This window comes from Moesziomyces antarcticus, assembly GCF_000747765.1.
Source record: "Moesziomyces antarcticus DNA, scaffold: scaffold_v10014, strain JCM 10317, whole genome shotgun sequence".
NCBI lineage: Eukaryota > Fungi > Basidiomycota > Ustilaginomycetes > Ustilaginales > Ustilaginaceae > Moesziomyces > Moesziomyces antarcticus.
In genome coordinates, this window is record NW_014638996.1 from 388812 (window position 1) to 401153 (window position 12342).

General features: G+C 62.8%; 6 protein-coding genes across 6 annotated transcripts; 3 read left to right on the forward strand and 3 right to left on the reverse strand.

Moving 5' to 3' along the window:
* Window positions 1-303: 303 nt before the first annotated feature.
* Window positions 304-3723, reverse strand: PAN0_014d4978 (kynureninase; the record flags this gene model as incomplete). The annotated part of the gene is made up of 1 exon (XM_014799684.1): window positions 304-3723. One exon carries the CDS (start codon window positions 3721-3723, stop codon window positions 304-306), a length of 3420 nt encoding a protein of 1139 aa, XP_014655170.1.
* A 1004-nt stretch (window positions 3724-4727) lies between these two features.
* On the forward strand, window positions 4728-5582 carry PAN0_014c4979 (uncharacterized protein; the record flags this gene model as incomplete). Its single annotated transcript, XM_014799685.1, has 1 exon — window positions 4728-5582. The coding sequence occupies one exon, from the start codon at window positions 4728-4730 to the stop codon at window positions 5580-5582; it is 855 nt and encodes a 284-aa protein (XP_014655171.1).
* Window positions 5583-5703: 121 nt separating this feature from the next.
* PAN0_014d4980 (threonyl-tRNA synthetase) lies at window positions 5704-7986 on the reverse strand (the record flags this gene model as incomplete). The annotated part of the gene is made up of 1 exon (XM_014799686.1): window positions 5704-7986. The coding sequence occupies one exon, from the start codon at window positions 7984-7986 to the stop codon at window positions 5704-5706; it is 2283 nt and encodes a 760-aa protein (XP_014655172.1).
* Window positions 7987-8316: 330 nt separating this feature from the next.
* PAN0_014c4981 (uncharacterized protein) lies at window positions 8317-9093 on the forward strand (the record flags this gene model as incomplete). Its single annotated transcript, XM_014799687.1, has 1 exon — window positions 8317-9093. One exon carries the CDS (start codon window positions 8317-8319, stop codon window positions 9091-9093), a length of 777 nt encoding a protein of 258 aa, XP_014655173.1.
* Window positions 9094-9202: 109 nt separating this feature from the next.
* PAN0_014d4982 (protein phosphatase 2a regulatory subunit 4) lies at window positions 9203-10663 on the reverse strand (the record flags this gene model as incomplete). The annotated part of the gene is made up of 1 exon (XM_014799688.1): window positions 9203-10663. One exon carries the CDS (start codon window positions 10661-10663, stop codon window positions 9203-9205), a length of 1461 nt encoding a protein of 486 aa, XP_014655174.1.
* Window positions 10664-10798: 135 nt separating this feature from the next.
* PAN0_014c4983 (uncharacterized protein) lies at window positions 10799-12335 on the forward strand (the record flags this gene model as incomplete). Its single annotated transcript, XM_014799689.1, has 2 exons — window positions 10799-12125; window positions 12226-12335. The coding sequence occupies 2 exons, from the start codon at window positions 10799-10801 to the stop codon at window positions 12333-12335; spliced, it is 1437 nt and encodes a 478-aa protein (XP_014655175.1).
* Between the last annotated feature and the right edge of the window lie 7 nt (window positions 12336-12342).

Below are 12342 nucleotides of genomic sequence, written 5' to 3' on the forward strand. Positions count from 1 at the left end.
AGCTAAAGAGATGGTGGAGGTGGGATGGAAGGATGGCTGCTTATCATCGCCGGTTCTTCCGGCTCGAAATCACCAATGCCGCCGGAAAATCAGCCCACCTTTCGACCGCAACTCGGTCGGCGAACCCTTGCCGATCCGATCTGCTGCCCGTGAGCCTCACACACCCAGCTCTGCACCACACCCGCATTGCACAGACCCACATTTCTTCCTCCACATCCACACTCTCACACACATCCACACGGCAATGTGCACAACTTATGACATCGTTATCCTAAGCTTTTTTTAGATAGGGACACCCGCCAACTAGGCCTTCTGATCCGCCTGCACCTCGTCGAGCAGACTCTGCCTGAGCACGTCGGCGGTCCTCCAGACGTCGGTGAACGTCGAGAACTGCGCGAGCGGCGCCAACCTGAGCATGTCGGGCGCACGGATGTCGGCGACGAGGCCGCGCTGCTTCTCGGCGCGCCTGTGCGCCCTGGCGATGAGCCGCTTGCCGTCGATGGGCGGAGGCACCTCCTTGCCGCTCGACTTTGCGCTCTGCGCCTGCTCGCGCTGCGCCTTCTCCTCGGCCTCGCGCTTGGCGACCGCGGCGGGCGGGTCGGGGATCTGGATGCACAGCTGAGAGCCGCGCTGCAGCGGATCGCGCGGCGTCACCACGCGGATGTCGAATCCGTCCGGGAAGAAGCCCGGCTCGAGCAGCAGCGCCTCGAGGTACGCTGTGAGCCTGAGGCTCTTGCTGCGCAGGATGGGCATGACGCTGCCCCTGCCCACCTTGCCTTGGCCGGCGCCCTCGTCGCGTGCGTTGCGCTCGCCGTACTCCGCCGCCTTGAGCAGCGTCTCGAGACTGCCCTTGAGCGCGGCCATGTCGAGCATGGACGGGTTCGACACCTGCCAGCCCTCGGCGCCGCGCGTCGGCACAAAGCGGTCCGGCATGGAGAAGCGCGTCTCCTTCTCGTGGCCCCACCAGCCCGCCTGGCGCGCGAGGTGGCGCTCGTGCCAGCGCTCGTGCACAAACAGACCGGCGATACCGCCCGGGCCCGAAGAGCCGTACTTGTACGTGCACCAGCACGCAAAGTCGATGCCCCAGTCGTGCAGCGCCAGCGGCACATTGGCAAAGGCGTGCGCCAGGTCCACACCAAACAGGATGCCGTACTCGTGCGCCTTGGCCGCGAGCTTCTCGAGCTCAAACAGCTGGCCGGTAAAGTACTGGATGCCGCCGATGAGCACGATGGCCGTCTCGCCCTCCTTGCCGCACTTTTCGATGGTGGCGAGGATGTCGGCCGTGTCGAGCGTCTTGGTGCCTTGCTTGGGCACGAGCGGCACGAGCGACGTGGCCGGGTCAAACCCGTTGAGTTCGACGACCGAGGCGAGCGCATACTGGTCCGAGGGGAACGCCTTCTGCTCAAAGATGATCTTGTGCCTGGTCTTGCGGCCCTGGCTCTTTGCGGCGGCAACGTCGCCGTTGAAGTCGACGCCAAACGGCATCGTGGCCGGGCGATAGAAGGAGGCGAGCAGCGAGTGGAGGTTGCCCGTGAGCGTGGCCATGACGACGACCTCCTGCTGCTTGGCACCGACGATGTTGGCGCAGAGCTCGCCGACGCGCTTCTCCATCTGGGTCCAGGGGGTGCCGTAGGGATGCTCAAAGTGGCCGAGCACCGCCTTGCGGCCCCAAGCGTCGATCTCCTGCTCGAGATAGCGCTTGGTGAGGCGCGAGAGCGGGCCGAGCGAGTTGCCGCACATGTAGAGCGACTCGGCGTCCGGCGCGGTGTCGGCCGAGGTGGATGGGTAGTCTGGGCTGCAGACGTCCTTGAAGGTGGGTAGGATGTAGCCGTCGCGCATGGGGCGCAGCGGGTCGGCGCTGTCGAGGTGCTCTGCGATGGCGCGGTCGGTGATCTTTGCGCCCGAGCCGATCTTGGCGGCGATGGACTCGAGCTCCTGGATAAAGACTTGGGTTTTGAACTCGTCGTTGGGCTGGCGGATGGGCGTGTGCTGCAGAGTGGCCTTGCCAGCGGGAGCGGTTGCTGAGGGTGCGCGGATGACAATGTCGGAGCTGGCCTCGGAGAGCACCTTGGAGAGCTGGTTAAACTTGGCGGCAAAGACGTGTGCAAAGTCGCCGGTCTCGTCGGTGGCGCAGGCGAGGTGCACCTTGTCTACCAGCTCGTCGCGGTCGGTGACGTATGCGGAGAGCGAGACGATGGCCTGGATGTACTGCTCGAGGGTGCGCAGGATGGCCTTTTCGATGGCCTGCTCCTCGGTGAGGTCGGCATCGCCGTCGTCGTTGGCGCTGGCGTTGCCGTTGCCGTTGAGGTGGTCGTCGGCATCGTCAGCATCGTGGTCGAACATCCGTGCCTCGAGGCCGGCGTCGACCTCGCCGTAGAGGCAGGCGGCGACGAGCTCGTCCTGGGACTCTTCGAGCTGCTTTCCGATTTCTTCAACCTCGTCGAGGTCGATGGTGGCGGCGGTGGCGGGTTGTGCCTTGACGAGCTGCTTGAGGATGTTTTCGTGAGCGAGGTTGCCGATCTTGACGAGGTTGGAGATCTGGCGGAGACGGTCCTTCTGCTGTGGGGAGAGCGGGGTGGCGGCGGGGAAGGCGAACTCGTCTGCGTCGTCTGCGGCGAGGTCGGCAGCGCGAGGGTCGTTTTCTGCGTCGATGCCCTGCTTGAGCTCGTCGAGGCCGTCGCGCATGAGTTCGATGCGGTTGTTCCAGGAGCGCTTGGAGGCCTCGAGGTTGGACTTGCTGAGGCCCTTTACGTGGACCTTTGTGCGGACGCCGTTGGGAGCGACCGAGGTGATGGTGCGTGGGGTGCCGTCGGCATTCCTCTCTCCGATGTACTTTGCACACGTCTCCCAGACGAGGTTGTTGGCGGCGAGCGTGCGCTTGCGCAGCTCTGCGGGGTCGCGCGGGCCGGAGGAGAGGGAGAGGTTGTCGAGCTTCTTGCCGACGCTGGCGAGGATGCCGTCGGCACGGTCGCGTGCGTTGGAAGCGGTTTCAAGCGCCTTGGATGCGCGGTCGTCGAGGAGCGAATGGAGGAGATCTGCGATGGAGCCGAGAACGTCTTCGACGGCGGAGCGGATCTCGCGTGCGAACGAGTTGCCGAGCGAGTACTCGATCTTCTTTTCGAGGTCGTTGCGCTCGGACGGCGGGATGCCGAGCTGGTCTGCGGACATGAGCTGACCGCCCATGTCTTTTGCGAGCTGTTCGAGCTTGCGCCTCTCCTCGAGCTGGGCTGGGTCGTTTTTGAGGTGGTTGGGACGGTGCTGGAAGACCTCGCGGTCCTTCCACGTCTTCTTTGCGAGGAAGACGATCTTGGGGAGGAGGTCGTTGCCGAGCGCTACGATCTGTGCCTGAGCCGCCTCGAGGGACTTTGCGTCGAGGCCAGAGACGGGAGAGACGGTGGCATGGGGTGCGGGGGGAGCGGCTTTGGCGCTAGGTTTGAGGGCAAGGGCGAGGTTGGTGGAGTGCTTCTGAACGAGGGTGAGGAGCTGGGAGAGATCCGAGACGATCTGTGCGGCGAGAGTGTGTGCGGCGGGTGGCTTGGACGACGATGAGGAGGCGGCGTCGTCGTCGTCAGCAGCGAGGATTGTGGGCTGGACGGGTTCGCGCAGCGACTGGATGGACGAGGCGCAGATGATGGCGATGCGGAGCAACGACGACTGGAGCTGCTTCTCGGCGGCGAGGTTGGCGGCAGTAGCGTCGTACTCGGACATGGTGGTGATGGACATGCCCTGTAGACGAGCCGGACAGGATGGTGGGAGCAAGCAAGGAGGTAGCGAAATGCGGTCAGCCAAAGCAACACTCTCAAATGCAGCCAAACGCGCCTCTCTGACGGAAAAGCCGAGCTGGAAAAAGTTGGATGAAGCAGGGTGCAGCGGCAGCGCGCGCGCGGCCACTCGCTTCGGAGCAGCCAATTCCGACAGCTATGCTCAGCTGCCGAGGCTGGCTGAGCCTTGAATGCCTTGTGACTTACTGCTAGAGTGTGACTTTTTTGAGCACCGTGAGAGTGGCTGGGTATTGTCTCTAGAGAGAGCTCGAGCTTTGTCGAAGACGAGGAGAAAGTGTGCGTTGACAGGCAAAGGGAGGAAGATGGGATGGATGCCGTTTGTCACTTTATGCGCTGAGGCCGGCGCTTGCAACGTAGTCTTGGGCATGTGCGCGGACTTGGTCCGAACGGCACTTTGTCTGAGCCCACTCGAATCTTTCTGCAAGCTTGCTGGAAGATGTGGCATGTCTTGCGACTTGGATGGGCCCGCAAAAGGCTCGTAAGCTGGGGCGAGATAGCGTATGCCGGGCTGACCACGGCTATTTCGGCGCATCTCTGCCTCCACGCCTCATCGTAAAGTTGCGCCGAGCTTTGCCCTCTCGTTCAGCTTCGGATATTTGCACAGGGCCACAACCTAACAATTACTATTTGATCGTGTGCATACACATCGGCGTAACATCGGTACGAAATCGCATCGGTCCTTCACGGCGGAGTCGGCGATGGCGATGCAGGCGGTGGCAGTGTGACGTTGGCGCACCAGCAGAAGCAGCAGCAGCAGCGCCACATGGCCGGCCGGCCTCCACTTTGGGCACCCTGGCGCACATTGGGCACTTTGCCACTGCAGCGCTCTCGGCAAGCTGCCGTCAGCGACCCTTGGCATCCAATCCAAGAGCTATAAGTGGCATCGCCGCTCCTTCACTTCTGCCCACCATCATCCACCGCCTCAGCTACACCGACTCAACAACGATGTCCACGCAAAAGACCACTCAACCTTCCGACGCGCCGCCGTCGTACGATCAAGTGAGCGGCCGCGCTGGCTCCTCCTCTACCGCTGCCGCTGCGGGTAGCAACACCACTGGATCGAGCAGCCTCGCCGTCCCTAGTCAGGATGCGGCCGCCACGCGCAAGTCGATGGAGGACATGCTGCGACCCTTGCCGCACGGCTGGATTCGACAGTGGGATCCCTCGACGCACCACAACTTTTTCGTCGACACGCTCGCCAAGCCGCCGCGCTCGATCTGGGTGCACCCCTTTGACGACGACCAGTTCCAGCGCGAGCATCCGGACGACATTCGCCGCGAGCACGAGCGCTACGAGCGAGAACAGATGGTTCATGCCGATACCGACGATGAGGACGAGCAGCCACGCAAGCACTCGCATGCTGCGGCTACGGGTTCGTCGGCATCCCAGCCAAAGGGGCTCAAGAAGTTCGGTCGCTCGCTCAAGGACAAGATGACCAACACTACGCACGAAGAGCGAGAGGCCAAGCGCAAGGCCCAGCGCGAGGCCGAACAGAGGGCCATGCAGCAGCACGCCATGATTCGTCAGGCCCTCGTGACTGCTACGCGCACGGGACAGCCCCAATTCATCGGCAAGGATCAACAGGGCAGAGAAATTTTTGCCCAACCTCCTCCTCCAGGTGCATTCGGTGGAGGCGCTACACTTGGTTACGGTCCCTACCAGACTGTCGGCGGCCCTTACGGAGCGTATGGTCCGTACGCTAGACCTATGGGCCCCTACAGCCGACCGTACGGCGGTACAGGTATGCCCATCCTAGGCGGTCTGGCTGGTGGCATGCTCCTGGGCGGTCTCCTCTTCTAATCCCCCTCCGACTCTTGTAAATACCTACCCTCACTCCCAAATGATACCTCGACATGCCTCGATCCAAAACACGTGTACTGCTTCATGCCAACTTGATTGCGGGTGCGCAGGTTGCGCGAGTCTAAACAAGCTTGTTTTCGAGTCGGCGCTCGTGCTTGAGGCTGGAGAGCAGCTGGATGGTCTTGTCGAGCGGCATGGTTTCCGCCTTGCCCTTCTGGTTGACGTCGTCGCGGTTGCGGATGTTGACGCTGCTCGTCTGCATCTCCTCGTGGCCCACAACGAAGACGAAATTGTACTGGGCGATTTCGCCGTTCCTCACCTTCTTGGGCAGCGTATTGTCGGACAGATCCACATCGGCGTAGAAGCCCTGATCCCACAGTTGCTGCTGCACCTTCTTGGCATAGTCGAACACGCTTGCCGTTACGGGAACCACGAGCACCTGACGCGGGCTGAGCCAGAATGGCCACTTGCCAGCAAAGTGCTCGGTAAGAATCGCAATGAAGCGCTCCAAGGAGCCGACGATGGCACGGTGGATCATCACCGGTCGCTCCGCCTGCGTCTCTCCTCCCTGCGATACGGCAGTACGATACTCGAGCTTAAACTGCTGCGGCAGCTGGAAGTCGAGCTGGATCGTCGCACACTGGTGGTGACGTCGCATGGCGTCCGAAATGGTAATGTCGATCTTGGGACCGTAGAACGCGCCATCGCCCGGGTTCAACTCCCACTTGCCCGGAACAAACTTGTCCAGCGCAGCCGCCAGCCTCGCCTCGGCCGCATCCCACGTCGCAACATCGCCCAGGAACTTGTCCGGACGCGTCGAGAGCTCGAGCTTGAACGTGAAGCCGAACAGGCCGTAGACGCGCTGGAGAAAGTCGAAGCATCCCGCCATCTCCTGTTCGATCTGGCTCGCCATGCAGAAGATGTGCGCATCGTCCTGGCAGAAGCGCCTGACACGCGTGAGACCGCTCAGCGCTCCGCTCGCCTCGTTGCGGTGGATCACGCCAAAATCAGCCAGACGCAGCGGCAGCTCCTTGTACGACCGATCGCGCGACGCAAACATAAGACAGTGTCCGGGACAGTTCATCGGCTTGAGCGCAAAAGTCTCCTTGTCCACGCCGAGCGCAAACATGTCGTCCTTGTAGTTCTGCCAGTGTCCCGACGTCTGCCACAGCTTCGAGTTGTACATGTTCGGCGTAATCACCTCGTCGAACCCGCGCCCGCGGTACTCGGACTTGATGTACTCCTGCAGCGTGTTGTAGATGCGTGCGCCGTGCGGCAGCCAGAAGCACGAGCCGGGCGAGAGCTCGTGGAACATGAAGAGCTCCTGCTCCTTGCCGATCTTGCGGTGGTCGCGCTTCGCCGCCTCGAGCAGGAACTGCTTGTACTCGCTCATCTGCTTGGCGTCCGGGAACGAGATGCCGTACAGCCGCTGCAGCGAGTCGTTGTTCTGGTCGCCCAGGAAGTACGACGCCGAGTTCTTGAGCACCGTCATCGCCTTGATGCGGCCCGTGTGCGGGATGTGCGGTCCGACGCACAGGTCGATCATCGGCCCGCAGCGGTAGACGGTGGTGGAGGTGCCGTCGGGGATCTTGGACTGGATAATGTGCTTCTTGTACTTGTTGTAGTGGAACATGTCGAGCAGCTGCTGCTTGCTCACCACGAGTCGCTCGAACTTCTGCTTCTCCTTGGTGGCGTTCTTGACGAGCGTCTCGAGCGCGCCAAAGTCGGCCTGCGAGATCATGCGGTCGCCCGAGTCGCCCATGGCCATCTCGTAGAAGAAGCCCTCCTCGGTCGGGGGGCCGATGCACAGGTGGCAGCCGTAGTGCTTCTCGCACGCCTCGCCGAGCACGTGCGCCGACGAGTGCCAGAAGACGCGCTTGCCCTCGGCCGACTCAAAGTCGAACAGCTCGAGCTTGCAGTCGGCCTCGAGCGGGCGCTCGAGGTCCCAGAGCGTGTCGTCGACCTTGGAGATGACGATGCGCTCCGAGAGCGACTTGGAGATGGCCTTTGCGATGTCCATGGGCGAGGTCTCGAACGAGGTGCCCTCGCGCTTCGATCCGTCGGGCATGGTGACGGTGATGGGCTGGCGCGGCTTGGCGGCCAACTCGGCGTCCTGCTCCGCCTTGAGCTTCTCGAACATGGCGATGCGGTGGTCAAAGTAGGCGGGCTTCGGGGTGAATTCGAGCGGCGCCTTGGGTCCGGCATCGGCGCCCTCCTTCTTGGCCTTGGGCTTCTTCTCGCCCTTTGGCTGCTGCTGCTGCTGTTGCTGCTTGGCCTGCTTGGCCTGCTGAGGCTGCTGAGGCTTGGCGTTCAGGTCGACATTCTGTGCGGCGTCGGTGAGGTTCTGGACCGGGTCAGCGGCCTGCGCCGACGAAGCGACGGGCTGAGGTGCAGACGACGACATGGCGATCGTTGATGGTGGTGGGTAGGAAGAGAGTCGTGTGCTGCTGCATTCACACTGTCGATTGGAAGGTCAGAGCGGCGCCAAATTTTCGAGTCAGATTTGGCGCAGCTTCGGGAGTCGATTTCTCATAAAGCGCTCTGCTGCCGCGTTTTTTCTCTTTTCGAGCTTCTGGCTGCGCTGTCGCTCTCCTTAGGTCGTCGCACGTGACTTCACTGGCGGCTGCATCCGCACCGACCAACACTTCTGTCTCTCTCTTTCAATCGCCTCAATCTGCCATTCTCCTCATCACTCCCCCTTCATTCTCAAAACAACAGACACGCGTCGCCCAGCATGTCGGCACCCACTCCGGCCACACAGCCGGTCAAGACCAAGTCCAAGGCGTACTCGTCCACCGTGGCCATCCAGGGCGACGCCGCCAAGTACCGTCTCAAGTACAAGGAGCTCAAGAAGAAGGTGCGCGAGATCGAGGTGGAGAACGACAAGCTGCATCTCAAGACGCTGCGCATCAAGCGCAACGTCCAGCGCATGCGGCTCGAGCGCGCCATCCTCTACGAGCGTCTCGAAGCCGAGTCGCAGGCCACACCCTCCATCGCGCCCTACCCTCCGCCGTCCGCGCAGTCGCACCACTACGATGCGCCGCACGAAGACGTGCGTCGCGACGACGCCTATCGCTCCCCCGCCGTGCGCGCTGAGCAACCGCCTGCCGCTCGTTCGCATGCCGACTATGCCTATCCGCCAGCATCGGGATCGAGCGCCTCGTACCGCGCGCCGTCGCACTCGACGGCTGCGCCAGCTAGACAGGCATACGCGGCGTACGATGATTATCCGCCACCACCACCGCGTTCGCACGCACATGCTCCTGCGCACCTGCACGCACGCACCTATGCTCCGCCTGCACAGACGTACGACCGTAACCACTCGCCACCGCCCCACGCACCCGCCTCTGCCGGCGACCGCGCAGAGCGGCTGAGGCAGTACACCGAATCCGCCTCGCCCGAACCCGCCCCCGGCCGCACAGACGCATCCATCGCAGACACACCCGCAGATGCACTGCCACCTTCCGGCTCGCGCTCCAGCATGAAGGTCACCCTGCGCAGAGGTGCGTAGCTCCTGCCTGCTCCGCTTTTGTACGTCTCTCGATCATCTCTGTATTTTAGCTTCTCGATAACCGCGCACACTCTTTGCGTCTGCATTTCTGCGTGCCTATGTAGTTGTGTTAGGAGCTAGACGGCCTGTCCTGTGGTGGACGTGGGAGAGCCGCATGTGCAGGTGGTGTGCGCATCGTCGTGCTGGGTGGCAAGCGTGTAGGTGGGACTGTGCGTGGCAATCCCAACGCCTGACCCAATGCACCCGTTGCTCTAGCCGGTGGTACGCTGGCGCCCTGTCTTGCAGTCGGAACACCCAGACTGCCCAGATTGCCCTGTCTTCCACCCAGTGCCATGCCCCTCGCGGGCGGCACTGTAGCCTGCCCCGCCACTGGCGCCGGATTGTCGGGCCACACGAGACCGACCTTGCCGAACGGCAGATGCTGCACCACCACCTTTTTGGCGAGACACTCGGCGGCGTACATCTTGAGCATCCCCGAATGCAGCTTGATCCAATTCGGCACGGACGAGGCGATATCGTGCAGCAGCGGGCTGTGTTCGTGGAACGGCCCGCGCTTCAGCACCTGGATCCGCAACAGCGAGCTCAGGTACAGGTTCGGCACCACCACCCCCTCGTCCCCACTCAGCAGCGAGGGGGGTAGCTCCAGCGCGCGCGATATGAGCGTCGCCGCATCACGCGCACTTCCAAGCTGGTCGTGTAGGATCGAGGTGTGTGCAGAGACAGTGTTGACGTGGCTCGGTCGGAGCGCGGATTGACTGCGCAGTTGGGCGGCACCGATCACGTAGGGGAGAAAGTGAAAGTCGTCGAGCCCCCATACGCCGTGGGAACCGGCCGGTTCCAGTCCATACCGATCCTGCAACCGCCACACCACCAGCAGGTACAGTGGGAACACCTCGAGGCCCAGCACCTCCTCGGTGCGCGGATCGGCCACATCGCCGCCAGTCGAGTCGGTGAAGACGCCGAGACGGTACAGCATGCTGAGCCAGATGAAGAACGCCAGCTCGTGGCCGCTGCCGTAGTCGATGCGCGTAAAGCTGCCGAATGCGTCGAGCAGATACGCGCCCAGCTCGGGCGCAAAGCCCGCCAGATGCGACGGCAGCAGCTCGTGGTGCAGCTGCTCGATGCGCTGCGTGAGCCGCGCTCCCCAGTCGCGGAAGGCCAGATTGCCAAACCGCTGCGGCTTGGCGTGCGGCTCGATCGAGTCCGTCCAGCTGTCGAGCTCGTACAGCAGCCGCACCAGCCTCTCCACCCCTCCCTCTTTTGCCGCGGTAGCAGCGGGTGGCGGGGGAAGGCGCGTGGGCTTGCCAACACACGCTTCGCAAATGCGCTGAACGAACAGCGTGTAGATCGCATACGCCTCCGATTGCTGCCAGATGTGCACGTCTTCTTCCGAGTGGATCTGCTTGATGGGTGGAGCGATGCGCGCGAGGGTGGCGGCATCGTGCGCGATCGCCGGCAGCGGGGGCAGCGACTGAGCTGTCAGTGTGGCTGTGGACGCTATCGATGCCGCGAGCCCGGGAGCAGACGACGACGCTTGCGCCCTTCGTAGGGCTGGAGTGATCATCGGCATGGTCGGTGGTGGTGTTGCGAGAAGAAAGAACGCGGCTTTAAGGGTCCACCTTGCAAGGCGCCGTGTGGAGGTTTTTCCTCCTCGCCACCAACGCATCCTCCTCATCCTCCTTCTCCCTATCAACGCCGCACACTCATGGAGCATCCACGCTGGACGAGCTCGCGCGTGGCTAATCGACGCGCCGCGCAGTCGTCCGCTCCTGGTTCCGCTTCCGCTTCCGCACCCGCACGGCCAGGTGCCACGTCCGCGCCGTCAACGAGCGGCACATCGCAGAGTCGATGGGCACCCTCCTCCTCCACTTCCACATGGCGGACACAACATCCCGCACCAGCATCCAGCGCCAACAACACCCGCACATCTGACACTACTGTGGGCTCATCTAGCTCGCGCTGGGCTAGTCCATCCGCTTCTTCGGACCACGACATGGCTGCGCTCACGGCGACACTCGGCAGCACATCGATGCGCGACTCTACTCGTCGGGATGGTCTCCATGTGCGCGACACCACTCGCCCTTTGGGAGGCAAGACTTTGGACCGGCTGGCGCTGCTAGCGTCTCCGTCGCGCGGCCTCGACTCGTGCGCGTCGATCTCGAGCGAGCTGGCGTCGCAGGGGAGTATGGACCTCACCTCTGCGTCTGTTCAGGCCGAACTGCGCGGGTACATCGGAGACCGACTCACCACACGCGTGCTGCCATTGCTATCTGCACACGCGCCGCCACTTTCGGTGCTGGATTCGACGACGTACCTCGGTGCAGCGCGAGCAAGCGCTGCGGAAAAGACGGCGGCGGATGAGGAGCTGGGACAACTCATGCTGCAGACGCGCAAGCTGCGCGAGGCGGTGGTGTCGAGTCAGCGGGTGGACGCTTTTGCAGTCGACGTGTACGAGCTCTCGACGTACATTGCGCTGCTGTGTGCGGATGGACCCCAGCTAACGGCTACCCTGCCACGACTTGTCGCAGAGCTGTATCCTCACGTCGAGCCGCACGACTGCCCTGGTAAAAGCGGTGTGCGCGAGCTGGCAACGAGGCTGGGATTGGAGATGTACGATGCAGCCGAGCGGCGGATGAGGATGTGCTCGGTGTATTTGCTCTATGTGCTGTGTCTGTCCGGCCGCGCGGTGCGGTTGGGACAGTACGCAAACGATGCAGCGGGGGGAACGCAGCATGGACTGCGCGAGTACAGGCTACTGCGCACAAAACTCCTAGCTCAATGTGCTGACTTGGAGCCGCACGTGCGATTCTGCGATCGGGTGTATACGGCATTGCGCGCGGCGGACCCGCTGCAGCTCGCAGCGATACTCCGCGGAAACGGGAACGATGCAGAGTACACGATGGATGGATGGCAGAGGTTGTTGGTGCTGCATGCTGTACCTGGCGTGCGTGCTGCGGCATGGCAAGTCGCCACCAAGGCGTACACGTACCTTCCCATCTCCCCAACCTTGGCGAGTTTGATAAGTCAAGACAGTATGCCACCAACTACCCCACGGACGGGATACGAGTCGTACCTCGCCTCCATCCTCCTCCTGCAGACTGACATTCTTCCTCCCGCTTCACCACCGTCCAGCGACACGCCGGACGACTGGGATACGGACACGCAACCTTCCCCCGCCGAAGAGGATGCTCGTGTCCATCGCTTCCTCACATCCCACATCCCCACGCTTGCATCACGTCTAACAACGAT